Below are 24,355 nucleotides of genomic sequence, written 5' to 3'. Positions count from 1 at the left end.
TTTCATCACTCATCTCCACAACTATTCTATCATAAAGACAGTGCGGAATAATGATAAGGATAGAATAAACGGTTCAATTTAGCTGTAACAAACTGCCCTAATGATCCCCAATCATCCCTATTGATCCCTAATCATCCGTAATCATCCCTCTCCGCCCAAAACAAGTAACGTTAGCTTAAAACCGCCAAACCTGGCAACCTCACGGCAGCTCAGAGTGGCCGACCAAATCCTTTCCCTGAGTTAACAGCAAAGCGTTTATATCGATCAACTAAGTCTGATGTTATATATGTTATGTTATATGTATGTTTTTAAACAGCTATTTGTTAACTGAGGAGTCATTGATTTTCTCCACTATGTGATATTTAACTATAGTTGTTTGGAGCGCGGTAGTTAGTTGTCCAACACTCAGCTGACGTTACTGTAGTTTACTGCTTCCTCCGTTACCTGGCAACGCTGGATGGTTACCTGGCAACGCTGGATGGAGATGGAGCAGCAACACCTGACCAACAGCAGCTAGTAGTTAACTAGTTAACTAGTTACTCGATTACTCGATAACTATTCGACTTGTCGAAATGTGTCAAAGACGAAATATGTCTGTAACAAACGTGAAGCTCAATCTGAACGACTGTCTGCCAAAAACATGTAAGGTACGTTATCTACGTCATATCCGGTAAGTTAGCTAAATATCAGTAGTTAAACTGGATGTAACATTAAAGGTCCCATATCAGCTCCTCTTCAGGTTCATAGTTGTATTCAGTGTTTCTACTAAAACATGTTCACATGCTGTCATGTTAAAAAACAACTTTATTTTCCTCATACTGTCTGTCTGAATATACCTGTATTCACCTGTCTGTCTGAATATACCTGTATTCATCTGTCTGTCTGAATATACCTGTATTCACCTGTCTGTCTGAATATCCCTGTATTCACCTGTCTGTCTGAATATACCTGTATTCACCTGTCTGTCTGAATATACCTGTATTCACCTGTCTGTCTGAATATCCCTGTATTCATCTGTCTGTCTGAATATACCTGTATTCACCTGTCTGTCTGAATATACCTGTATTCACCTGTCTGTCTGAATATCCCTGTATTCACCTGTCTGTCTGAATATACCTGTATTCACCCTCTGTCTGTCTTAATATACCTGTATTCACCTGTCTGTTTGAATATCCCTGTATTCACCTGTCTGTCTGAATATACCTGTATTCACCTGTCTGTCTGAATATACCTGTATTCACCTGTCTGTCTGAATATACCTGTATTCACCTGTCTGTCTGAATATCCCTGTATTCATCTGTCTGTCTGAATATACCTGTATTCACCTGTCTGTCTGAATATCCCTGTATTCACCTGTCTGTCTGAATATACCTGTATTCACCTGTCTGTCTGAATATACCTGTATTCACCTGTCTGTCTGAATATCCCTGTATTCATCTGTCTGTCTGAATATACCTGTATTCACCTGTCTGTCTGAATATACCTGTATTCACCTGTCTGTCTGAATATCCCTGTATTCACCTGTCTGTCTGAATATACCTGTATTCACCCTCTGTCTGTCTTAATATACCTGTATTCACCTGTCTGTTTGAATATCCCTGTATTCACCTGTCTGTCTGAATATACCTGTATTCACCTGTCTGTCTGAATATCCCTGTATTCACCTGTCTGTCTGAATATCCCTGTATTCACCTGTCTGTTTGAATATACCTGTATTCACCTGTCTGTCTGAATATACCTGTATTCACCCTCTGTCTGTCTTAATATACCTGTATTCACCTGTCTGTTTGAATATACCTGTATTCACCTGTCTGTCTGAATATACCTGTATTCACCCTCTGTGTCTGAAACGCTCCGTTTATTTGTGCATTTCGGAATTGCGACGAAATTGCAACAGAATTGCGTTGCTAGGCAACAGCTTGGGTACATGTTTACTTCCTGTCAGCTGATGTTATTCACATCCACTGCAACAGGAAATAAACTGGGACACATTTAGAATGTTTATGTTTAAAACCGTGTAATGGTCTAAATATTGTATATTTGTGACATCACAAATGGACAGAAATCCTGACGGCTTGTTTCAAATGCAGAGTTTCTCAATACGGGCTGTGTGTGTTTCCCTGTGGATTGAGCGTTTCAGTACTTTCACAGTATTTATATATAGAACTTAAACCTGCTTTATAATAAAAAAACATGAAAATCTCACTTTTTACAATATGGGACCTTTAAGCTAGCTGCATGTGACGTTAACGTTACAGAGAACATTATCACTGCTTTATATTTATTATAATATTTATTAATATAATATTTGTTTTTCCTGAACATGAACATTTTTTCTGTCTTTATTTCACCTTGTTTGACGACAGGCCTTATTGACGGCTTCATGCCTGTCACGTCCCAGCGACCCGATACAGTTCCTGAAGGACACTCTGAAGGCCCTCCAGAGACACGCTAACCTGCAGCATGTTGACTGGTAGGAACACGGTCTGGGTCTGGGTCTGGGTCTGGAGCTGGGTCTGGGTCTGGGTCTGGAGCTGGAGCTGGGTCTGGGTCTGGGTCTGGAGCTGGGTCTGGAGCTGGAGCTGGGTCTGGGTCTGGGTCTGGAGCTGGGTCTGGGTCTGGAGCTGGGTCTGGAGCTGGGTCTGGGTCTGGGTCTGGGTCTGGAGCTGGGTCTGAGTCTGGAGCTGTGTCTGGAGCTGGGTCTGGGTCTGGGTCTGGAGCTGGAGCTGGGTCTGGGTCTGGGTCTGGAGCTGGAGCTGGAGCTGGGTCTGGAGCTGGGTCTGGAGCTGGAGCTGGGTAAGGGTCTGGGTCTGGAGCTGGGTCTGGAGCTGGGTCTGGGTCTGGGTCTGGAGCTGGGTCTGGGTCTGGGTCTGGAGCTGGGTCTGGGTCTGGGTCTGGGTCTGGAGCTGGGTCTGAGTCTGGAGCTGTGTCTGGAGCTGGGTCTGGGTCTGGGTCTGGAGCTGGGTCTGGAGCTGGGTCTGGGTCTGGGTCTGGGTCTGGAGCTGGGTCTGAGTCTGGAGCTGTGTCTGGAGCTGGGTCTGGGTCTGGGTCTGGGTCTGGAGCTGGGTCTGGAGCTGGGTCTGGGTCTGGGTCTGGGTCTGGAGCTGGGTCTGAGTCTGGAGCTGTGTCTGGAGCTGGGTCTGGGTCTGGGTCTGGAGCTGGGTCTGGGTCTGGAGCTGGGTCTGAGTCTGGAGCTGTGTCTGGAGCTGGGTCTGGGTCTGGGTCTGGAGCTGGGTCTGGGTCTGGAGCTGGGTCTGAGTCTGGAGCTGGGTCTGGAGCTGGGTCTGAGTCTGGAGCTGTGTCTGGAGCTGGGTCTGGGTCTGGGTCTGGAGCTGGGTCTGGAGCTGGGTCTGAGTCTGGAGCTGTGTCTGGAGCTGGGTCTGGGTCTGGGTCTGGAGCTGGGTCTGGAGCTGGGTCTGGGTCTGGGTCTGGGTCTGGAGCTGGGTCTGAGTCTGGAGCTGTGTCTGGAGCTGGGTCTGGGTCTGGGTCTGGAGCTGGGTCTGGGTCTGGAGCTGGGTCTGAGTCTGGAGCTGTGTCTGGAGCTGGGTCTGGGTCTGGGTCTGGAGCTGGGTCTGGGTCTGGAGCTGGGTCTGAGTCTGGAGCTGGGTCTGGAGCTGGGTCTGAGTCTGGAGCTGTGTCTGGAGCTGGGTCTGGGTCTGGGTCTGGAGCTGGGTCTGGAGCTGGGTCTGGGTCTGGGTCTGGGTCTGGAGCTGGGTCTGAGTCTGGAGCTGAGTCTGGAGCTGTGTCTGGGTCTGGGTCTGGGTCTGGGTCTGGAGCTGGGTCTGGGTCTGGAGCTGTGTCTGGAGCTGTGTCTGTGTCCGTGTCTGGATCTGGGTCTGGATCTGGGTCTGGGAGCACCTCCTCCTCCTCTCTTGTGACTTTCCTCCAGACGGACACTTGGGGGCTCACTTGCTCATGTTTTGTTTTACTGCTTGGAGTGAAAGTCCTGGTCGGCTACCAGATGTTGAAGAGTGAAGATTAAGAGTCCACGCCAAAGAAAATCTGATTTTTCCTCTTCAGTCAGTCTGTGACCTCACATTTAACTAAGAGGGAAAGTTTGTATAAAACAAACATCATGTTCTCCTCTGGTTACCTTTCCGACTATTGTCCATTTCCTCACATTAACTTATCTTTAAGTGCCCCTCTAAGTACATATGAGCAATAATAAAGTACTCTATGTGGATGTAAATAGATTTCTTTATGCCTTCATCATTATATTTATCCTCAAAGCAGCACCCCTGGGGATCCCAAGCAGTCCTCAGTACTTAATGCAGCTTACAATAACAGGCATAGACATTGTTCATAGAGAATAATATAATGTCAAGTGTCAACTTCGATTTTTGTTTAGAACTTTTCAAACTTAAATGAGTGGTTGTCATTACAGGTTATGCACATTTTAAAAGGGTTTAATCTTGTGAATCTATATCACTAATTAGACAAACTTCTTTCACTAATTTTGTTCAACTTTATTCTTTTTTGAGGCACAAGTTTGTTGCTGATGCAGAGCAGCACGCCGATGCACAGCAGCGCCCTGCAGACACCGTCTATATGGACCCAGACTATATGGACCAAGACTACACCATGGTACAGTATAGTTCAGTAGTTCACACACCATCAGACGTTACGTTGAGTCCCACATTTCTCAGAAAAATGATTCAGACTCAGATTAAATTGCTGTGAGTGTTTTTATAATTATCCCTGTTCTGTTTTCCTCTCTAGACGTCCTTCTGTCTGTACGAGAGGGCCTACTGCTGTTACAGGGGAAATCTAACAAGGATTTGCTTCAGGTAGGTCTACAGGATCACAGTCAAGATCAACACACGAGGGTTTGATTAGTTAGTCGAGGAATCTTGAGGGGAAAGTAAGAAAAGGGCCATCAGACATCCAGTCTGCTCCATCACCAGTCAGTCAGCCGACAGGCACCGAGTGAAGCTTTAGCTAAACAACACTGATGTTAGAAGATAGAGTTTTCTTAACCATCACCCTAAATAGAGTTCTGAGAAATGTCAAATTGCAAAGCATGATTGAGACTCGTCATTCGTGAATATGACTAAAGAAAGGAACATTTTTAATGAGCATATGACAATCAAGACAAGGAGGTAAAAAGCTTTACTATATTTCATGCCTTCACTAGTCAGAGCAGAGCGGACGTGTGTACAACTACAGAAACTTGATTTCCCTCCCGGTTGAAGATGTCAACAGATCCTGATGAAAACAAAAAGAAATTAAAGACTTTCAACTTTAGTTGTCAGTTGCGAGTATTCGTATTCACAATATGAATACTTACCCATATTTACTGAGGACTTGATGTCAGCGGTTTCACCTACATTTAAGATGGCAAAGAAAACAACAAGTGTGACGTAAATAGTCTTCTAGATTTTTGGTATTTATATATTTGCCTCTAATGCGATCCTACATCTTTAAACAGACTTATTTACCTCCAAGTGTAATTGACTTTTTGGTTCTTTCTGAAATGTCAGGCCATCTTTGAATCAATAACATTTTATTTAGGATCCCAATGAGATAAATTAAGAACTGCTTGAGAAAGTTTGAGATGTAAGAAATGTTTTTCAGTTATAATTATTCTAATTAATCAAAAGCACAACAGTTCTAATTAATCATAAGCACAACAGTTATATTCACAAGCAAAATATCTGAAAGTGTTTTCGTACCATTTTTGTCTCACTTGAAAAGTTTTGATTCTCCTTCACTGCACTTCAAGTCTCTTTACATGGTGGGGTACAGCGTTGTGGTATTCATCCAGCTGGTATGGTGCATAACGGGTCTTTGATAGAGATACTTTGCTCCTTTCGTAGCCGTTCCTGGACTTCACAACATATGCGTTTACAGATGGTGGGGACATGTTGGGGCCCGTTTGAGGAGGAAGCCTTTCTGTGTTGCCACCATTCTTCCAAAAGACGCCACGTAGAGTCGGAGCAGAACCTTTGGATGCAGACGGCGGTTCAGGAGGCTGGTAAATGCCTCGTCTTAGTGGGGTAGAAAATGAGCCAAGGGGCTTTCTGGCACCACGTATATCAGAGATTATGTTCTTCATTCCAAAGTTCTTTGACATGACTTCATTGCCAGCTAATCTTGAAAAGTCTCTCTCTGATGCTGAGGTTGGATTTAAGTTAGTTAGGGAGTTGAAATTCACATCACCATCTCCGACCTGAGAGGAGATCCCACTCTGTGTTGAATCTAAGCCACTAGAAACGGGAATCAGGGTATTGTCGGCCATCTGTTTTGATCCCCGAGTGGCAGAGATCAGATTCTGCTCGGAGAGGTCTGATTTCTCCTCGTCTTCGTCCCGGGCCATCGGGGTAGAAGGACGACTAATACTGTCCATCTGGTCTCGGAGATAGCCATCATGTCTGCTGGAGCCGGGAGGAGAGCTGGAAGGGTTCACAGTAAACATTGTGTGTAATCTGACCGGCTGCTTTCTGTTGAAAACTTGATTGTGAGCATCATGTGGGCTGCTTGTTTGAACTCCCACATGACCACTATGACTCTGTGGTGAAGGATCATCAGAGCTGGAAGACAGAGGATCAGCAGATACAGGCAGGTGGGTGGTGGGAGGGGAGTTTATACCCTTTGATTCCTCGCCAACAGTGGGTTGATATGCCTGAAATGATTGGGCTGGTCTTTCCCTACGCGTTGGTGGATAATCTGGGATGTAGTGTTGACCTCTTGGTGCACGGACGTACACACTTTTGCCGTAGGAATTCAAAGATGGGGGCATCGGAGCTGACGGGACATTGGCTGGAGTCACTCTGCTCAGCTCCTCACTTTGAAAATCATTATCTAGTCCATACCCTGTTAAAGAGTCTTTCCTGTGAGGTGTATATGTTGGTTGTTGGATGTTCTCAGAGTTCAGACGGGTTATATCGGATGTCTTACTTGAATAGTAGCTGAAGTCTTGAGATGGGCTGTTTGGAGGGTTGACGGGGGATGCAGTCACGTGGCCACTGAAAGACAAATCCCCTCCAAAGAATGAGCCAGAGGGAGTTTGTTCAGGGACCGTGAAGCCTGTTGACTGAACATGTTCAGTGTGCACGTGAGGAGAACTTATGAAAACATCAGTGTTTTCCCCAGAAAGGCCACCACTGTCAAAACTTCCATAATTCCTTGAAAGCTGCTCTGTGGCTGCTAAATGACGGCGTGGGTAGAGAGCGGAGCCTGGGCCTGAGTCGGAGTCTTGGCCGTCATTAGCTCTTGTAGAGAGGAGACCTGCAGTGGAGTCGACAGCATCGGGGACAGAGAGGCTTTCACTTGGCATTTGGTAGTTGGCGTCCTGTTCACTTTGTTCAAACGCTGCATTCATAGCTTCACTCCAGACTTCAGCTTCACTGGCGTCATCATGGGCAGAGCCTTCTTTTGCAGAATTAGACCTGTAGCTCGTGTCACGCTCCCCCTTCACATTTCGAGCATTAGAAGCCATCTCATGTTCCGTAGATTCCCGTGCTGTTTGAAAATGTCTACTCAAGTCACTTCCTGGCATTAAGAAGGATCTCTTCATTGTTTCTATAAACCGTTTGACATCTCTGATTGTTGGGAAACTGGTGCCCTCCATAGTTTGCTCTTTGTTGTGCTCCTTCACTAAAAGGCCGAAGGGGTGTTGAGAACCAGATCCTTCACGCTCATATTTCAGCACAGAGGGAGCGGGGGGGGACATCATGTTCTAAGTCTGGTTTGCTTTGTCCCATCTCTTCATGGCTAGTAACAGAGCTAGCATCCTCACTGTTGTCATGATAGACTGGTTCTCTCTGAAGGGAAACAAAGCGTCGGGGTTTCATCTCATCTCTTGGACTAACAGAGTCGTGGTTTGTGTTTAAAGCTGCTCCAGAATGAAACTGGTCTGATGTTTGTGGACCAAACACGCCTGCATGGCTGCTGAATTCATCCCCATTGAGAGAGTAGCCATAACCTGTCAGGGAATAAACAGACATTGCATTTAGTCCATACGGTTGAGCATGGTTGAACATGGTCAGGAATAATACAGAACATCTCACCTCTTTGAGGAAGAACACAAACACAGGTCCATAACAGCAGAGTGAGAAGCCAAGAAACTCTGAAAGACAATAAAGTAAGAAAAAAAAAAGTAATACAGGTCAAACTTAGAGAAAAATAGACATTTGCATTTTATTTACCCAAATGGAAGAAGAGCCATGGCAGTGAGTTCAACCAGCACGCCCACGTTCAGCAGCAGACGGTTGATTTAAATGACCAGCCTGGATAACAATCAGTCATGCTCCATCCTGTCTTTCTCCTGAAGGTTTGAGGGTGAGGAATGATGGAAACAGGACATGGAAGGAAACCTCTCAGGTTCTGCTTACACTGATTGCAATTAGGTGATTGTGGACTGCTGGTCCTGTGTGAAAATCAACCCAGTTAGACAAACACAGGTGGAGCATTTATTCAAAGGGCTGCGTGGCGACGGCTCAAATATCACTCACATCACATCACATCTGGAAGATGATGCTTTTAAAACATCTGTTAATAATAATATGTTTATGTATATAACACCTTTCAGGAGCAGATGTCACAAAGTGCTTCACAACAAAAGACAAAATGCAAAGTAAAAGACAGAACACCAGACATGAGACGCAGATATCTAAAAACATAGAAGACACTGAAAAAGACACAGTTGGCATCCTCTTCATGTCCTTTTGTGAATCCACGACGTGTCTTTAATATATACAGTATATGTATATTGTAGATGACTGATAGAAAAACAAAATCAAATAACATTTCACGCAAAAAGTTAAAGGGCCTGTTAGTAAGAATCCTAAATGTGTTGTTAACAGCTTCACCTGTGGTCGTTAAGTCAACTAAAGTCAGCGTCCTGTTGCTGGCGCTTGTGCTCGCTCTACATAGACATGAAGGAGCATCGCTCAACACAGTGAGGAGACACACGTCAGCTAAAAGCACAATATCACTCTATATTTCAGCTGCTTGGCAGTAATGTTAGCTGACCAGACCAAGGTCTCTCCATGAATCAATGCTGATCCTAGTGTTGGCTTTTCCCGCCTCAGCCTCCCGACCGCGGCCGGAGGGAACGGGGGAGACGCCGGAGTTTTGGTTGGAGACGACAACGTTTCTCTCTGCGGAGCCCCGTCACTTCACAAGATACGGGAAACCTCTGTTGGTCTGGAGGAGCTGCAGCAGTTATTTCTGCACAAACGTCCACTGTACATTCACTAGATATTCTCAGAGCTAAACTAACTCTTCTGCAGTGTGGAGTGAGCAGCATGCACGGGAGAGGTGGAGAGAGAGAGAGAGAAGGAGCGTGGTGTGTGAGTGAAGGCAGGCAGAGGAGCAGAGGAGCAGAGTACAGCAGAGACTCCAGTCCTGGAGACCAAAGCTACGGTCTCCCCCGCGTCCTCCGACCGCGGCCAACACTGTTTAACAGCTTCACCAGATACAACCAAGAGGTTTTGGTGCTTCACTGGAGTTTGTGTTGGAGTCTGAGTCTGAACAGCGGAGACACACGCGAGACCATGAGACACACGAGAGACCATGAGACACACGAGAGACCATGAGACACCGACCAGCAATGATTTATACGTGGAAGAAGTTACAAACAGTCCCTTTAAGGCCTCTGAAAATAATCCACAAAAATATGAATTAAACATTGATAACACCGAGAGAGAGTGACTGAGCAGACATTTGACCCCTGTGAATGAAAGTCCTGAATGTTTCCTCTGGATCAGTGTCAACAACACTGTCTGTTGTTGGTACAACATCATTGACCTTCTGTCCAGTCAGTCACTCTGTCCTGTCTTCAGCTTCAGTTGAGATCATCATCAGAAAAAGTTCATTTGAGATGAACCGATATTATTTCAGTGTCACTGACTCCTGTCCTGTTGAGTTCCTGTTGAGTTCCTGCAGGTTTCTGACAGCCTGCCTGCCTGCGTACCTCTCCACTGAATTAATGATGAGCTGTGTTTGCTGTTGGGGACAGGAAATGGAAGAGGTTCATTACGCAGCGTAAGAGACGTACCAGAGAGCTGGCTCTGATGATGGACGTGGCAAAGACGCATTATGAGAGGAAATGCAGGCAGGTTGCACTCAGCAGATGGTCCAACTGGGTCAAACTACACAAGGAGACGCAGGCCGGTAGGTGCTTCTGTGAATGAAAATGTGAGCATGAGGAGATTTGACTGATTTTAACAAGCTGTGACTCTCAGAGAAAACGAGCAGTGTGGTTGAGAAATGTGTCCTAACTGAATGTCTTTCCTGACCATCCTGTCTTCCCCACTGTGGACGCCCACTCTAGTGACTCATTCTCTCCTCTGCACTTTTCACTCGGAGGCTTGACTCGACTTTTATGAGCTAAATTTGTCTGATTCAGTACAATCCAACTTCGTGATCATAATATTATTGCCATAATTTAGCCCACATGTTTTCCTCTGCTAAAAAAAGATGCGTAAATCTAAATACTTGTGCTGTTTTAAAAGTGATGAACTTTTGAAACAAGATTTTAATTTCTTTCCTACTTAGATGCCAGGAAGAACCAGGCTCGCCGCCTGAAGCGTATCATAGCTGCATGGCATAATGTTGCAACGGACACAAAGAGGAGAAAAGAGTACCTCAAGGTGACCGTTGATTTGGAATTATTTAGTTTTAAAGGGACTGTTTGTAACTTTTTACACGTATAAACCTACCGGATCGGTTTCCCATGCACGCTCGCATATGCGCGCGCGTGTAGCTATGCTGTTCAGACTCAGACTCCAACACAAACTACATGGAAGCACCAAAACCACAAAGTTATATACAGTGAAGCCCGTCTTGCAAAACAGTGTCAACTCTTCCTGCTCCAGCCCCCGACCAAGGCCAGAAGACACGGGGAGACCGTAGCTTTGGTCTCCAGGGCCTGAGTCTGCTGTACTCTACTCCGCTGCCTGCCTTCACTCACACACCGGGCACGTTCTCGCGCTCCACTCTTACGTGCATGCGCGCTCACTCCACACTGCAGAAGAGTTAGTTTAGCTCTGAGAATATCTAGTGAATGTTCAGTGGACGTTTGTGCAGAAATAACTGCTGCAGCTCCTCCAGACCAACAGAGGTTTCCCGTGTCTTGTGAAGTGACGGGGCTCTGCAGAGAGAAACGTTATCGTCTCCCACCAAAACTCCGGCGTCTCCCCCGTTCCCTCCGGCCGCGGTCGGGAGGCTGAGGCAGGAAAAGCCAACACTAGGATCAGCATTGATTCATGGAGAGACCTTGGTCTGGTCAGCTAACATTACTGCCAAGCAGCTGAAATATAGAGTGATATTGTGCTTTTAGCTGACGTGTGTCTCCTCACTGTGTTGAGTGATGCTCCTTCATGTCTATGTAGAGCGAGCACAAGCGCCAGCAACAGGACGCTGACTTTAGTTGACTCCACAGGTCTCGCTCTTAACAAGACATTTCTGATTCTTACAAACAGTCCCTTTAATAAAATGAATTCTACATGTTTTCTACATTTCTTGATTTGTATGTGAATCTGGCAGAGGATGGAGATGGGGTCTGTAGAAGTCAACAACAAAGTCGACCAGAAGAAGGAAGGAAGTTACGGCGTCTCTGATCTCCCCAGCAGCCTCTCTCATAAGGTAGTTCCTCTCACGGCGTTCAGACGTCACTCAGAGAGACCACAGCTCTGATTTAAAGCTGCAGCAGCTTCACGTCTCTCAGCAGCCAGTGATGTCATCACATCTGTTACATAAGACTCAAAGTGGACTCCACCGTAAACAAGCCTCCAGTCTTTCTGAGGCCAGCTGATTAATGCCAGTTGAAGCTCATTATGGTCTGGCACACTTATCAGCCATTACCACAGAAAGGCTTGTGTTTACGGGAGAAGTCCATCATCTGTTGCTGTTGGGTTTCTGCATACCATTAATAATATTTTTGTGGGTTTTATATAATTATACTTGTACTTTCATACCAGTGGCTCTATAGTTTATGAAATATGTGAAAAACTCCAGTAAACATCTCTTTGCCGCTGCGATCTCTTCCCGCTCAGAGCTCCTGTTTGTTTTGGATGGAGATTCTCTGGAGTGCAGTTTTGGCTTTGTTTGCTCTGGTTGTTTCTGTACAACACTTCTCCCCCCCCGATAAATAGTGCTTCAACATGACTATGTTTGGAGAAAGAAAGAGACTGCTTGTACACTTACATCACACTGCCTGGCAAAGTGGCAGAAGTGGCAGTGAATCCTGCTGGTTCTGATCCGGGTACTTTCCCGTCCCCCTGACATTACTGACAGCTGGTTACTCAGTTATTGGTGAAATAAATAGAAAGAAAATTCATATGTTTACACCTGATTCCAAATGATCAGATATGTCATATGATTGTTTGTTTTCTGCAGATCTTTAAGTATTTGGATACTGTCGACTGGCTAAACTGTGCCACGGTGTGTTCATCATGGAAAGCTCTCATCCAGTCAGGCTCAATGTGGAGTCAGGTCTGTACCGGGACATTTAACTCACAGTGGTGTTTAAAGTTATCCCTGAAACACGAGTATAAATGTTCCCTAATGTGTGTCCCTGTTAGATCAACTTCTCTGCGGAGAAAGACCGGATAACAGACAGCACAGTGAAGCAGACTCTGCACAACTACCGCCCATATGTGATCCATCTCAACATGCGCGGCTGCACGTTTCTGAGATGGCCCGGCGTGAAATCTATCAGTGAGTATTTATTGTGTTGCCAGATTTTCACTAAGTCACAAAGTGTTTCATGTGAAATACCCACGTTTCATCAAGGTGTTCATTGACCTATACAGATACTAATAATTAGTCCAAACAGTCAATAAGTTGATAACTCTTATATTTTAATTAAAAAGACAAACATAAAAGCAACACTGAAAAATATAGTTTCTCCATCTGATGCAGACAGTTTTATGATATTGAAAGGAAAAGAAAGAAGGGAAACAAAGTCTAAAGGCAAAGTTTAGGTGAAGTGTTCAGTTGAGTCAGGACAGCCTGATGATCTGGTATTTCTGCGGTGCTCTCAGGTGACTCGGCTCCAGCTCCTCCTCCAGCTCTCCCTGCACTTCCATCGCCGTGTTCCATAGTTCAGGGTCCGTCTGGTCCTGATCCGTTCGGCCGTACTGTCGGTCCTTTGGACACGCTCTGTTGTAGGAACGCACGTACTCCGCTACGCTCTCCCCAGTATGTTCAGGAGGGGAGCGACACAGCAGGCCAGAGTACCTCACCCCCGGGTGCAGACGAAGCCAGTACACCAGGTAGTGGATGCTGGAATACATGCAATCAGTTTTTAATAATTATTTGAATTTATCTAAAGAAAATGATTGCACATATTTGAGCTGAATAACTCACCTATAGTCACAGACCCAGGGGTTTCCTCCCAGCTTTAGCTGTGACAGGAAGTAAAGGTCTTCAAGAACCCCATGCTGGACAGAATGCAGGCTGTTGTTGGACACGTCCAGCTCACGGAGGTGCAGCAGCCCAGACAGGGAGGCTGGGAGAGAGAACACAAAGAGACGAGCATCGTATCCAGTTACTGCTCGCTTCTCTCAGTATGCTTATATTTATATTCACTAGTGGTAGACCGATTAATCACGACGATTAGTTTCATTTGTTGTGCTCACAAGTATTTATGAATTATGGTATTTCACTGAGCCAACACCAGGGAACATTTATTAAACCTTTATTTATTTATTGTTTTGTCTCTCAGAGAGAAGGAGATGCTGCTATCTGCTGTTAAAGGCACTAAAACTCTGGGCTTTTTACAATGTTTTGTTTTTTGATTACCGGTGGACATATACAGAATATATAGTTGATTTATTCTTTTTAAATTTAAAATAAGTGCAATGCAGACAATAACAGTGTTAAATACATGTTCATTTAAGTTCAGCAATTTTGTGTCTTATTTGTTATTATTATTAAATTGTTGTATTTTTATCAGATGCAAAACAACAACAAAAACAACAACAATAAATCATCATTACATATCGTCCATCGGCCGCCCTGCTCTCTAGATATCGGTCGACCACAAATTGAGACGGACCTGCTGCTGTTTACCGAGATGAATCAAAGCCAGCGGTGCAGTCAGACTCTGAGAGGAATGTGCAGGCTAAAGTTCAGTTTGTGTCTGAATCACTTCAGCAGAGTGATCACATTATGACCCTCTCAGCTTCCCTCACTATAAATACACACAACACTGTTTACACAGAGACGGCAGAAGGCCGGCTGTCTCTGAAACAGAAGTCAGCAGCGGTTGTATGATGCGTTGGTCTTCCACATGTTCTCCATCACCTAAAGGAAAACTCTGCTTGTGTAAGTTTTCATCCTGGATATTACAGGAGATATTAATATTTACTGATTATGATTAATAGGTAGGCAGTGATAATAATAATAATAATAATAGCACACATACCTGTGTCAAAGCGCTCCATGTTGTTGTGACTGATGTTCAGGGTTCGGAGGCTCCTCGCTCCCTGGAAGTCTCTGGCTTTGAGATGACGGATTGAATTATGGGACAGATCGATATGAACAACATCCTCTGGAACACCTGTCGGCACCTCAGTGAGACCTAAACACAGAGGGGGGGGGGGTTACTCAAGTACAGTTCATTATTTTACCTCTGACAACAAATATAACTGGGGCATAACTAGGGATGCACCGATACCGCTACCAGTATCGGGTATCGGGTCCGATACTGTGCTCATGTACTCGTACTCAGAAAACAGCACCGATACCACTTTACAGCAGACGTTAACCTCTCGTCACCATCTTTCGGGTCCTATCGCTCGCGCTCCACCTCCCCGACGGTGCGGGCGAGAGGTACGGGCCGGTGGTGTGCCCAACCCCGCTGGGCCGGGATCCCACCTCAGCCGGCGCCGGCCCTCACTTTCATTGCGCCACGGGGTTTTGCTTGCACCCTCTGACTCACGCGTGCGTTAGACTCCTTAGTCCGTGTTTCAAGACGGGTCGGGTGGGTTACCGACATCGCCGCAGACCGCTGGCGCCTTTTACGTGGGCCGAGCCCCGCCCTGGGGGCACGACGCGGTTGGGGCGCACTGACAGTCCGCCCCGGTGACACTTTGGCCATCACTCGTATCACTATTTGCATGATTTTTCCACTATTGAGTTTCCACTCTTAGTCCTGCACATTTATGCTCTGCATCTATCCAGGATCTGCTCTGCCTCTATCCATGAACTGCTCTGCCTCTATCCATGATCTGCTCTGCCTCTATGCATGATCTGCTCTTCCTCTATGCATGATCTGCTCTGCCTCTATCTATGATCTGCTCTGCCTCTATGCATGATCTGCTCTTCCTCTATGCATGATCTGCTCTTCCTCTATGCATGATCTGCTCTGCCTCTATCCATGATCTGCTCTGCCTCTATGCATGATCTGCTCTTCCTCTATGCATGATCTGCTCTGCCTCTATCTATGATCTGCTCTGCCTCTATGCATGATCTGCTCTTCCTCTATGCATGATCTGCTCTTCCTCTATGCATGATCTGCTCTGCCTCTATCCATGATCTGCTCTGCCTCTATCTGTGATCCTGCCAGTGCAGTGCAGATAGTTGTAACACATTATTTGATTTACTCTATTCTCAGGTCAATTTAATTTGTTTAGTTCAACAGTTGTTCATAAGGTGACAAATAACTATAAAGTGGAATCAGTCACAGGTTGAGAAAGCAAGCAACATAATGTTGAACAGAAAACTACCAGATGTTTGCCAAACCAGATGTGTCTCTTTGCCAGTTCTGTGTCTGGCCCTGAAAACCCTTTGAGTAACGGTCATTCCATTCATGCTACAGTAATATTTAATCATGAACATACGAGCTCTATGACATGAAGCGTCAACCTCTCCGTTGCATAACCAACATGTGCTGAGTTTCTGAAACCACAGCGAGGCTCAGAGGAAGGTTCAATCAATCAAAGTGATTTAGGAAGAGCTGATAGTTGGAAGGGCAAAAGTTGAAAAGTTTTTATTTTAGAAACAAGTCTTGTTTTTCTCTCGATGTCAGACGGAAACTGGAAGAAGCAACGTTCTTGCCTGTTCTTGACTACGGTGATCTGCTTTACATGAATGCATCAGTCCGTTGTCTCCATATGTTGGATTCTGTATATCTATATACATATACTATATTCAGGTTGGTTACCAGCTGTAGAGCCCTCACTCATCACTGGATACTGTACTCCAAAGTAAACTGGCCTGCTCTGTCAATACGTGGGCTTAGCCATTGGTATGTTGTTATCTATAAGGCCCTTCTGGTTCGACTCCCCTGCTATTCATCTGTCTTTCTAACCAGTCACTCTAAATGAAGTTAAACTCCAGGACCTCGTCACAGTAAATGAATTTAAAGGCATGGTGAAATCTATAGAAACGGACTCTATCCATAATGTGCTTGTTTTGATTGAAATAGGATGATTTGGCTTCCCTGCACTCTTTTGGTGCGGCACCTTTCAGCTGATCTATTGTTGTTTTAAGTTGTGTGTATGAAACTGTTGGTACTGCTGCCGTTCTGGGCCAGGTCGCTCTTGAAAAAGAGATTTTAATCTCAATGGGTCTAAAGCTGGTTAAATAAAGGTTAATAAATAAATGATAGTGAACTCGCCTCGGCTGCTGCAGTCCATCCGTATCTGGGGGAAGAGGTAGGTATGGCAGGTTGTGGTGGCGTCTGGTTTGGTGCGTATTGGAATGGGCTCTAGGGGGTTTGTGGGGTCCGTTTGGTCGCCCTGTGGGCCGCCGGTCGGGTCCTTACAGAGTAACTCGGGGTCGATCCTCTTCAACTTCATGCCTTTCAGCCTGCTGGGCTCTGCACACCTAGAGGAGGAAGCACCGTTAAGTCACGTTGAAGTCAGATGTGATATCTGGAGGCTGAACCACGTGTACACCTGAGGAATCAGAGCAATAGATCTCACTATGTCAAACTGGTTTAGTAGAATCCCTCACCTGGCATGGTTTCCTAGATTACGGTTGCTCGGGACCTGAAGGGTGTGTACGAGACTGTCCATCGGGCAGAGACAACTCCAGGGATTATCGTACAGACGTAGGTGGCGGAGGTTTGGCATGGGGATGAGGGCCTCCTCGCTGAGTGTTCCCAGACGGTTGTGCTGCAGCAGCAGCGTTTTAAGGCGTGTCAAGCCCTGGAAGGCCCCCTCCTCAACTAAAGAGATCTGATTCTGCTGCAAGTCCAGACTGGTTAAACTCTCAAATCCTAAGAAGGCCTCATCACGAAGGACTTTGATCCGGTTGCGGGCCAGAAGGAGGTGCTTTGGTTGTTTGGACCAGGTCTGTGGTTTGGGGACGGAGACGAGGCGTCGCTCCTGACAGTCGACAAAGACGTCTCCAGATTCTGTCAACTCTGAGCAGTCAGGAGCCACGAGCCTGGAGGGGCCCGATCTGCTGTGACGCCCAACACCTCGCACCCTGACAGAGTTAATAATCAACACACGGTCATTAGAGGAGGTTCAGAATGGATTGAACAAATGATTACCCAAGAGTGGATTCATACCTGTCCCGTGTGAGTTTGTGTCTGGCTCCTCTGAGGCCTCGGCCCTTCCCCGCTCGCTTCATCTCGGAGGACGGGATCAGGAGGAGGAGCAGGGAGGCTACGAGGAGAGAGGAGCTCACACGCATCCTGAGCCCTGCAGGGATTGTCTTTTCAGTAAGAAGAGCTGGAGAAAAGCAGGATTTTGTAATGAAAGTCTTACGAAAACAGATTTCAAAACAGAAGCAATGGGTCAAAGGTGAACAGTGTTATTGTTGATGAGACGCAGCTGCTGCTGCTCACCCTGAGGAAGAAATGAGAGGTAGAACGTTATGTAAGACATGAGAGTCCAGGAATGTATATACAACTTTGACAGAAGGCAGAATGCTATGACTCTTCATGTTGTTCCTTGCATATATTACTTTATTATGTCACAACTTGTATATAATAATTATAGTAAAGTCTTCTCTAAAACGTCGTAGTTTGACCAGACATTTCTCTGCTCTTTGTGTTTTCTCAGGTGAATGCAAAAATCTCCAGGACCTCAATCTGTCGGAGTGTTTTAATGTTACAGTAAGTAAAACATTAAGATGATGGCAAAACAACTAAATCTACAAAAATAACTATTTTCTAAACTTATATTGATAAAGCCCTGTCTTTTATTAATCTATTAAAATATCCATTGAAAATCAAATTTTTTACATAAAACTGAAAATTTCATGAAAACCAAGTAGTTCAGCATTATTGATTGTGATGTTACACTGTGCCGTGCACTATTATCAGGTGATGTTACACTGTGCCGTGCACTATTATCAGGTGATGTTACACTGTGCCGTGCACTATTAACCAGTGATATTACACTGTGCCGTGCACTATTAACCGGTGATATTACACTGTGCCGTGCACTATTAACAGGTGATATTACACTGTGCCGTGCACTATTAACAGGTGATGTTACACTGTGCCGTGCACTATTAACAGGTGATGTTACACTGTGCCGTGTACTATTAACCGGTGATATTACGCTGTGCCGTGCACTATTAAGAGGTGATTATTAACAGGTGCCTCGCTGAGAGAACTGAAGGTAACATTAATATCTCTGCTCTTCAACAGGACGGGATGGTTCAGAGGATTGTGGAGGGCTGTCCCTGCCTGCTCTACTTGAACCTTTCTTGCACACTTATAACAAACAGCACTCTCAGAGAACTGTCCAGGTAAACCTCCAGTTACAGTAAAACCACCACGTCACTAGATGTGTGTGTTTTAGTTCCCGGTATGATATGAGTCTCCTTTCTGGCCTCCTGCCTCTTTGTTTCCCAGAATTATCTTCACCCCTGTTCATCCAATGAGCTGCCGGCTTGTATTTCATGCCTGAGAGCAGCTCGGTTGGTGCCAACTAAATGATTTAGATAAACAGATGTGGCACTCATAACACACCGTCTAGACCTGCTGATTACATGATGATAGATTTGCAGTCATTATCTCTCTCCATCATGGGTAGTAGTATTATTATAGAAGTATTTATGCAGAATGTTTTGAACATATTTCACATTTTACCAGCCAAGAATTTGAAGATATCTTCTTTTAATTTAAATGTGATGTTGTTATTATTGATGATGACTTTCATGCAGAGTTAGTATTCAGATTTACACTTTTGTTCAAAAACATCAACAAAACGATAATCTATAATCTATAATATTATATAATCTACAGAAGCTGAAACACGAACAGGTTGTCCTCCATTCGGTGTATAAACTAATCTGAACTATTGGTTTCAAACAGGAACTGTCTCAACCTTCTCTACCTGAGTCTGGCCTACTGCTACAGATTCACAGATAAAGGGTTTCTGTACCTGACCACAGGGAAGGGCTGCCACAATCTCCTCCACCTCGACGTGTCCGGCTGCACTCAGGTCAGTTGGTATGCTCCTCTCAGTTTGGTATGAAGTCACTCCACTCAGCTCCAACGGTAGACGAGACGGAGCTCTTTGCCTTTTGAAAGTTCAGTGATCGGTCCACCTGGGATAGATCCAGTCCCTCCTCTGTGTCTCCACGTGTCTCCACTTGTTCCCGGCTGTACTCTGGCGACTGCTCTCCTTAGGCGCTCCGAGCGAGTCAACAAATAGCTGCAGGAGAGGGAGAGTAGAAGGTATCTGTGGCCAAGAGGAGGGTTGGGTCTTTATACAGCTCTGGCCCACCCACTCACCATGTGCACACTCCATAACATAACACACATGCACCGCAACATAAAACGCTCTTCTCCTCTGGGAATGTGCATTAGTTTGGTTCCAGATGTTTCACTTTATGGGGCCCTGAAAATGTGAGCAGCAAAGAGAAGTGCATCCAGGAGAAGGATTCAGATTCCAACACACACATATTTTCCTCTCTCTCCTCCCAGATGACTGTAAACGGGTTCAAATACATTTCTGCCGGATGCCCTTCTCTCAATGAGATTGTGATCAATGACATGCCCACGCTGTCAGACAGCTGTGTCTTGGTAAGTTTATTCATTTCAAACACATCACAGGTTGTTTTTATAATATGTTTATTGGGTTTTCTTATTTTCACAAACACAACAATAAGAATGAAAAAAACATAACAAACAAACAAACAAACAAACACTGGTACAGCTCAGATCAAAACACATACAGTATATAGGAGGTCATAGGAAATAGTCCATAGTGCAGGAAGTCACAGGATATATGAGTTCACGTTCAGGAGACTCCTTGTGAGATAATGGAGGAGAGATCAGGTCCAATAGAATTCAGATAGGGCTGCCAGATATTGTAGAACTGATATGATTTGGCATGTAGAATATTTGTAAGATATTCCAAAGAGACCATCTCAAATATGACTTTATGCCAGCCTTGGACAGAGGGTTTCTCATCACTAACCCGTTGTAGTAATAGATTTCTTCTAGCAGCAAATGTAAGAATGTTATATAACGTTTTGTTGGCTGCAGTAGTTATATTTGTACTTGGGATCCCCAAATCAAAGACATTGGATTAATTTCTGGTTTAATATGTGGGTCCAGGTCCCGGCTCTGGAATGATCAACAAAATCTGAAAATAAGGAATAAATTACAAAAGAATTTGCTTTGTCAACTGGTGTCCAGACCCCCTTAACCCCCGGCAGCAGTGGGAAGTGTTGAGTCTCATTCTTTTCTATCAGGCGCTGATTGCCAGATGTCACTGTCTGTCTGCCATCTCTCTGCTGGATGCTCCTCATCTTTCCGACGTCGCCTTAAAAGCCATCGCTGAAGGAGCCAAACTGAAGAGTTTTAGAACCGAGGGTGAGATCAGCGTGCATTCTGCAACATTCATTTCCATAAACACATGAAAATATAGAAGTAATTCTGTTCCAGTTATTCTGTCTGTTCTCCACCCCCATGTGCTCTTTAGGTAACAACCGACTGACAGACGTCAGCTGGAAGGCTCTGTGCAGCAGCTCACCGGGCCTCACCAGACTCCACGCTGCAGAATGCTCCAGAATGACCAACATCAGCCTCAAATCTGTGGCCAACCTCAATAACCTGCATCACCTGGACATCTCACTCTGTGACAGGTGTGTGTGTGTGTGTGTGTGTGTGTTTTAGATTCTGTTTTAGATTCTGTATAACATAACGGGTTAACTGTTGTGTTTCAGGGTGAGTGATGCTGGGATCCAGTATCTGACTGATGGTTCCTCATCCACCAAACTGAGAGAGCTGAATGTCAGTTATTGCAGTCGCATCACGGACATATCTGTCAGGAGGATTTCACAGCGGTATGTTAGTATGACTTCACACACAGCTCATTGGGGTTTGTTAAATAGTCTCACGCAGCAGCTTTTTTTAATGTCATTTATCAGGTTGTGTAAACTGGACCATCTCGACGTGAGTTACTGTGAGAGACTGACTGACTTGAGTCTGGAGTGGCTGAGTGGCAGCTACGTCCACTCGCTGGACATCAGCGGTTGCAACATCCAGGATCAGGTATTGTTTCATAACCTCACAAATTCCTGGAAAACCAATCTAACTGGCCCCGGCGGTGAATAGTTTTCATATTCTTATTTTTAGGGGCTGGTGGCCCTGGAGGGAACTCGCTTGAAGAAGTTAGTTATTGCCGAGTGTGTCCACATCACAGATATTGGCATGGAGGTACAAATCTAGCTAGAAGTTCAACACATGCCCAGATTTGTATAGAACTGTTTACAATTTTTTGTGGGTCTTAAGTTTATTTCCTTTTCCAGCTGTCAGGAAATGAACGTACCCAAACTGTTTCCTAGAAAAGAAATTCCAAAAAAAGTCAATCATGTTCACAGTTGCTGTGTCACTTACTGACTACGAACAGATGTGAACAGAGGATGGATCGTACTGTACGTCTTCTTGTAGACATGGTTCCTCTCCTCGTTCATTTGCTCATCAGTTCACATTTCATCATTTCATCATCTCAACATCTCTCTCTCTCTCTCGTCTCTTCTGTTCCTCGTGAGGACAGAAGCTGTGCAAGAACGCCAGAGATCTGGAACATGTTGATGTGTCTCACTGTGTAGCTCTGTCAGACCTGTCCATCAGAGCCATCTCATTCTTCTGCAGTGGTCTAGTCTCACTGCAGATGTCAGGCTGTCCCAAGGTACCCACACACACACACACACACACACACACACACACATACATATATATATACAGACACTTCTCTAAAGCCTTTAAACAGTTCAGTTCAATTCAGTTCAAGACCTTTATTTGTCCCCGAGGGGCAGTTGGTGTTGCCGCAGTAGCAACAACAACAACAACTCATCATATTAGACAATCTACACATACTGAACATCCCTGCATACTAAAACACTGGAAAAAAGGTGAAACCTTGAAGTACCAAAAATGTTTGCTGCTGATTTTGTATCACTCTTGTTAATGAGTTTTTCTGTTTGAGGTTGAGGGATGCATTCCAGCAAATAACGTTCATTCCATGCCAAATGTTTTCTATTTTCTTCCGTCCTGCCTCAGATGACCGACATGGCGGTGCAGTATCTGACCAGTGGAGCTCAGTACCTGCAAGAACTCGATGTGAGCAGTTGTGTTCTTCTCACAGATCGCAGTCTCCGATACTTAGAGAGGATCTGTCCTCCGCTCCGCTCCATCAAGATGCTCTGCTGCAGCGGCATCTCCAGGTAAGACAGCGTTCAGAAGAGTGAAAGTCTGAGTACTGCACGACAGCTTTGAATGACTAGAGAGCGTTTGTTCCCGTAGGGCGGCCGCCTTAAAGCTCCAGCCACGTGTGGAGCACTGGGAGCACAACAACGAAGACCCTCCGCGCTGGTCTGCACGGCGCAGGCGAACTAGTGTATCCGATCACAAGACCCATCAAGAATGATGAGACCTGGGAGGAGGGTGAACGGCACTCAGTGATGACGAGAGCAGCAAGTACAGAGAGGATTTAAACAGATGTCAATAAGTGATGATATTGTAAAAATAGAGCCCTACGTAACCATGGCAACCATCGTTTTGGGACATTATTTCAAAATCTATTAAGAGCATCTTCAACAAACCACTTTACATGATGCATCACAATAATGAATCACATGGTTAAAAAGCCCAAATCACTGTTTAATAATCAGATGAAGACTCGGCTGTCTGGATAGAGACACGCAGCAGCAGCAGCGTTTATACCTTATATTTCATCAGCTCGTCAGAATCTCCTGCTTTTCTGTTCGGAGGTTGAAGCAGTAAATCAGTTTTTGCTTCTACATTAAGTGTTACACATTGCCTTTAACCCCACGAGGATCCATCACCATCACTAGAAGGTGTGTACTACTCATTATTTAGAGGGAGACAACAACAACACATCACTGTGTGGATGCAAAAGTTCTTCAGGCATCTCTAGGACTGAAACATGACCATCATTGGTGTCTATTTATTAAGAAATGTTATACTTTTATATTCATGGAAGTGCTAAATGTGAGATTGGGAGCGTTTCTGTTGCCTCCACACGGCTCTCAACATGGCGACAGCTGAGCCATGGGCTCGTAGCTAACGGTGCTAGGGATGTCCATAATTAACCGTTTAACCGTTAACCGACATTACGCGGTTTAACCGATTAACGCTATCGGTTAAAACGGTTAAAAGAAACGTTAATAATGAACTAAAAAGCTGAGCGGCTCAGAGGAGCGGCTCGTCTCTTTAAGGAGAAAAGCTGGTCCACCTTAACAGCCCACCTTAAGAGACAGAGCCGGAGTTGCAGGATACAGGAAGTCGGCTCCGGTCTCTCCGGCTCTCTGGAGCGGAGTGGAGGAGTTGTAGTTTAGTAGCATTTATTCACCAACACACTGCTACACCTACGATCACAGCTAGAACGCCACCAACAACCTCACACTCACCACCAACACACACACGGTCTGTTGGACACTCACTAAAGTTACACAGACTACGTGTGGCGGCGACGGCGAGCACGAAGCCTCCGGCAACGCTAGAGCTGCTAACGTAGCACAAACACACACACGGTCTGTTGTGATGAACATCATGTCTCAACATGTCTCTGCATCATCTGTGCTCTTTTGTCTTTTCCCTTTCAGAAATGATTTGTTTATTTATGCTCTTTAAATTAAAAAAGCTGTAATCTTTTATTCTACAATCTTGGTTCATCCTTCGTTATTATAAGTCTTTGTAATCGCTTCACTTGGTGTTATTTTTTTCTGAAGTTTTGATGTGTGGATTTGTTTTACACTGGACATAACTTGTTGATACTAGAAGCGTAACCAGGGAGACGAACTCTCTGCTTCACGCTCCAGTGACATGAAGCTCATCAATGGAAACCAGTTCACATCTCATTATGATGGCGATGATATGAAGCTCTATATGGGGGAAAGAGGATTGAGGAAAATGTGTTGTAAGTTATTAATACTTAGTGCTTAGATTAAAACGTCTTAGTTATTA

The 24,355-nt window shown here is 45.1% G+C and overlaps 3 protein-coding genes across 7 annotated transcripts; 1 reads left to right on the top strand and 2 right to left on the bottom strand.

Moving 5' to 3' along the window:
- The first annotated feature begins 322 nt into the window (after positions 1 to 322).
- fbxl13 (F-box and leucine-rich repeat protein 13) lies at positions 323 to 22,919 on the top strand. The gene is given in 22 exon segments (XM_037767263.1): positions 323 to 647; positions 2,367 to 2,473; positions 4,482 to 4,584; positions 4,720 to 4,787; positions 9,962 to 10,116; positions 10,501 to 10,595; positions 11,491 to 11,589; positions 12,343 to 12,438; positions 12,528 to 12,663; positions 17,967 to 18,019; positions 18,560 to 18,660; positions 19,229 to 19,358; positions 19,844 to 19,942; positions 20,617 to 20,737; positions 20,847 to 21,009; positions 21,091 to 21,210; positions 21,295 to 21,418; positions 21,503 to 21,583; positions 21,924 to 22,058; positions 22,430 to 22,593; positions 22,673 to 22,744; positions 22,746 to 22,919. Coding segments are annotated over 22 exon segments (2,415 nt in total). The 5' UTR covers positions 323 to 572; the 3' UTR covers positions 22,864 to 22,919.
- On the bottom strand, positions 5,046 to 8,732 carry LOC119486830. 5 transcript variants are annotated; one of them, XR_005206596.1, is made up of 7 exons: positions 8,148 to 8,725; positions 8,010 to 8,068; positions 6,224 to 7,924; positions 5,673 to 5,717; positions 5,439 to 5,485; positions 5,288 to 5,323; positions 5,046 to 5,205 (listed from the first exon to the last, which is right to left on the bottom strand). XR_005206596.1 is itself a non-coding variant. In XM_037767267.1 (7 exons), exons 3-7 carry the CDS (start codon positions 7,673 to 7,675, stop codon positions 5,135 to 5,137), a joined length of 1,278 nt encoding a protein of 425 aa, XP_037623195.1. In that variant the 5' UTR covers positions 7,676 to 7,924; positions 8,010 to 8,068; positions 8,148 to 8,732; the 3' UTR covers positions 5,046 to 5,134. The 5 variants fall into 5 exon arrangements, 3 of the variants coding, with proteins under 3 accessions (XP_037623195.1, XP_037623192.1, XP_037623194.1); XM_037767267.1 differs by lacking the exon at positions 5,439 to 5,485 and having other exon boundaries at positions 5,687 to 5,717; positions 6,224 to 6,392; positions 6,705 to 7,924; positions 8,148 to 8,732; XR_005206595.1 differs by having other exon boundaries at positions 5,288 to 5,485.
- LOC119486831 (leucine-rich repeat-containing protein 17-like) lies at positions 12,786 to 19,798 on the bottom strand. The gene is made up of 7 exons (XM_037767268.1): positions 19,299 to 19,798; positions 17,471 to 17,633; positions 16,909 to 17,385; positions 16,571 to 16,779; positions 14,375 to 14,530; positions 13,315 to 13,456; positions 12,786 to 13,230 (listed from the first exon to the last, which is right to left on the bottom strand). Exons 2-7 carry the CDS (start codon positions 17,593 to 17,595, stop codon positions 12,948 to 12,950), a joined length of 1,392 nt encoding a protein of 463 aa, XP_037623196.1. The 5' UTR covers positions 17,596 to 17,633; positions 19,299 to 19,798; the 3' UTR covers positions 12,786 to 12,947.
- Positions 22,920 to 24,355: the final 1,436 nt, after the last annotated feature.

Source organism: Sebastes umbrosus, chromosome 4, assembly GCF_015220745.1.
Source record: "Sebastes umbrosus isolate fSebUmb1 chromosome 4, fSebUmb1.pri, whole genome shotgun sequence".
Taxonomy (NCBI): Eukaryota; Metazoa; Chordata; class Actinopteri; order Perciformes; family Sebastidae; genus Sebastes; species Sebastes umbrosus.
The sequence above is the reverse complement of the archived record's forward strand: the minus strand, read 5'-3'. Positions and strand labels throughout refer to the sequence as shown.

What these genes read in the sequence shown, in the direction of transcription:
- LOC119486830 (XM_037767264.1), bottom strand. Translation starts at nt 7,675, where the DNA reads ATGATGTCCCCCCCCGCTCCCTCTGTGCTGAAATATGAGCGTGAAGGA. An exon ending in AACAGATGGCCGACAATACC is followed by an intron (nt 5,718 to 6,223) that starts CTGATTCCCGTT and finishes AAAGAGACTTGA; the next exon opens with AGTGCAGTGAAGGAGAATCA. An exon ending in CAAGTCCTCAGTAAATATGG is followed by an intron (nt 5,206 to 5,287) that starts GTAAGTATTCAT and finishes TGTTTTCATCAG; the next exon opens with GATCTGTTGACATCTTCAAC.
- LOC119486831 (XM_037767268.1), bottom strand. Translation starts at nt 17,595, where the DNA reads ATGCGTGTGAGCTCCTCTCTCCTCGTAGCCTCCCTGCTCCTCCTCCTG. An exon ending in AATCTAGGAAACCATGCCAG is followed by an intron (nt 16,780 to 16,908) that starts GTGAGGGATTCT and finishes TTCCTCCTCTAG; the next exon opens with GTGTGCAGAGCCCAGCAGGC. An exon ending in CATGGAGCGCTTTGACACAG is followed by an intron (nt 13,457 to 14,374) that starts GTATGTGTGCTA and finishes TCTCTCTCCCAG; the next exon opens with CCTCCCTGTCTGGGCTGCTG.